This window comes from Mastomys coucha, unplaced genomic scaffold, assembly GCF_008632895.1.
Source record: "Mastomys coucha isolate ucsf_1 unplaced genomic scaffold, UCSF_Mcou_1 pScaffold15, whole genome shotgun sequence".
Lineage (NCBI taxonomy): Eukaryota > Metazoa > Chordata > Mammalia > Rodentia > Muridae > Mastomys > Mastomys coucha.
The window spans coordinates 42766923-42769780 of NW_022196897.1; the positions used below are offsets into that span (position 1 = coordinate 42766923).

Genomic DNA, 2858 nt, shown 5'->3' on the forward strand with positions numbered 1-2858 from the left:
GCTCTCTGTTTTCAGGGATGACTTGTCAAGCTCGAACATCATACACCGAAGATGAAGTTCTTTGGGGTCACCGTTTTTTTCCTGTAATTTCTTTAGAAGAAGGATTCTTTAAAGTCGATTACTCCCAGTTCCATGCAACCTTTGAAGTTCCCACCCCTCCATACAGTGTGAAAGAGCAGGAGGAAATGCTTCTCATGTCCTCCCCTTTAATAGCGCCAGCCATAACCAACAGCAAAGAAAGACATAATTCTGTGGAATGTTTAGACGGACTAGACGACATTAGCACAAAACTTCCATCGAAGCTGCAGAAAATTACGGGGAGAGAAGACTTTCCCAAAAAACTCCTGAGGATGAGTTCTACAACTTCAGAAAAAGCCTACAGTTTGGGTGACTTGCCCATGAAACTCCAACGAATAAGTTCAGTTCCTGGCAACTCTGAAGAGAAACTGGTATCTAAAACCACTAAGATGCTATCTGATCCAATGAGCCAGTCTGTGGCTGATTTGCCACCAAAGCTTCAAAAGATGGCGGGAGGACCTACCAGAATGGAAGGGAATCTTCCAGCCAAACTAAGAAAAATGAACTCTGACCGCTTCACATAGCAAAACACCCCGTTAGGCATTATTTAATGTTTTGATTTAGGATTAGTCCAATATTTGGCTGATAAGATAATCCTCCCTAGGAAATCTGAGAGGTCTATTCCAGTCTGGCAAATACCAGAGAACTCTTCATTGAAGTGTTTGTTGTTACTGTGCTGAGCATAAGTTATGAAGGGAGGACATCATAAGAAAGCTACTAGTCGGCATGTATTATCACATCAAGCATGCAATAATGTGCAAATTTTGCATTTAGTTTTATGGCATGATTTATATATGGCATATTTATATTGAATATTCTGGAAAAATATATAAATATATATTTGAAGTGGAGATATTCTCCCCATACTTTCTAATATATGTACTAAGCCAAACATGAGTGGATAGCTTTCAGGGCACTAAAATTATATACATGCATACATACATACATACATGCATATGCACAGACACATACACATGAATATTCATATATATAAAACATACCCATACAAACATATATATCTAATAAAAATTGTGATGTTTTGTTCAAATTTGTATTTCTTGTGCATGTTTACTTTATTAGACTAGGAAGGCTGCTGGCATTGATTATGAATACCAAATATTTTAGCCTTAAACTATTTGTTACTTAAAAATCTGATTTAATGTTTTCTGCTGTTGAGGTCATGGAATCTTTCACTTGTACTTTACCATGAAAGGATAGCAGATATTTGTGGTGTTCTTGATACCACAGCGACATCATTATTATGCATTTAATTTGTAAATTTTAGAGTGTGCTGGTACATAGTACACATCACTGAACTTTTCTTATGATTTTTAGAAGTCACTAGAATGTGGGTGGGGGAGGGGTTAATAAAAGTTAATTAACTCATCGATTCCAAAACTAACTAATATCTGGAAGTTGGTTTTGTACTCTCATAAAACTATGAGCTCTGAACAAATGCTGAATCATTGGACTAGTCAGTAGCCAGGTTATTGTGACTATGTCAGAGTCCGTGTGAAACTCACAGGGTAAACGGTGCCTGTGTCAAAATGAGTTGGTTGCAAATGTTTTCTTCTTTTTCTGGAACTTTTGTTACCCATAAAGACTTGTAGATATTTCAGGAGACATGGCAGCACAATGAAACAAATGGTAATACTTTTGCAGAAAATCTGTATGCCTAACAGAGACTCCTTTATGCCGCTCTCCTGTTTGTGGCGTTTATTGTGAAAGGAGAGACTTTTTCCTGGTCTGGAAACCTATCCCAGGTCTGTCGCTCATAATTTAACACAAACCTGAGAGAAATTAAAATCAAATGACCTGACAATGTTTGTACACTCAGGATTTTTTGGTTTTGTCTTGGTGTTGAACGATTCTTTTATTGTTGCCTTGAATCCCTGGCCTCAGAATAATTTTAGTATTACTAGCTTTTAACCCCCAACATCTGGCTGGTATCAAACTTGATCAGTAGTATACCTTTAACACAAAGCTTTAGAATTAAAAAGGTTTTTTTTGAAACTGCAGAAGTACTTCTTTGCATACTAACATAGATTTTCCTATACGATTTTTGAAGGATTTGTAATAATCCAACTTGGCCCAAAATTAATTCACTTCTCATTAATGTATAAATCACTGATAGTTGGTTTGAGCACACAGCATTCCTTATTGTTTAGTGATCCTGCGATAATTTTATTAGAGGCAAATTACTACATCTACAGTATATCATCTACTATATCTTCTGGCTACCTCTGTATCAACCAAATTCTGTAGGTGCAAACACATAACAGGGAATTACTACTGGAAAAATGATCAACATTAGCATCCCTCCACTGTGAATAGAGCAGTTGCCCTACCCCTTGATCACCAAATGTTCTTATTTGCTACATGGAAGTGATGACATATTCACAGACAAAAAAGGGGACCAGTGGGTATTGTATATTTGGCAGTGGAGGAAGCTACGTAGATCATTTAGTCCAACACCTTAAAACTATACAGAGCCATAATATTCTTTGGAGAGTCATTTTAATTTGTTTTTGGTATTGTGAAAAACCAAAAACAAACTCTCTGAATTTATTCATTTAACAAAATTTTGCATGCCTTCTTTGACCTAGGCATTGTTTTTTTAGTTTAGTTCCTGGGGATTTAGACATGTACACTGTATTAGCAAGAGAGTGTACAGAGAATGAATGAAAGAAAGAAAGGGGGGAGGGAGAGAGAGGGGACAGAGAGAGACACACAGAAAGAGGCAGAAACAGAGAGAGTGGGAGGGAGAGACAAACAGAGAG

The 2858-nt window shown here is 37.0% G+C and overlaps 1 protein-coding gene across 2 annotated transcripts in view; it reads left to right on the forward strand.

The window, feature by feature from the left end:
- Kcnj3 (potassium inwardly rectifying channel subfamily J member 3) overlaps window positions 1–2475 on the forward strand; it is a 165149-nt gene extending 162674 nt beyond the window's left edge. For both annotated transcript variants that reach the window (XM_031370290.1, XM_031370291.1), the window contains one exon: window positions 16–2475. In XM_031370290.1, coding sequence (XP_031226150.1) covers window positions 16–602 — 587 coding nt within the window. In that variant the 3' untranslated portion in view covers window positions 603–2475. The remainder of the gene's footprint in view (window positions 1–15) is intronic.
- The last annotated feature ends 383 nt before the right edge of the window (window positions 2476–2858 follow it).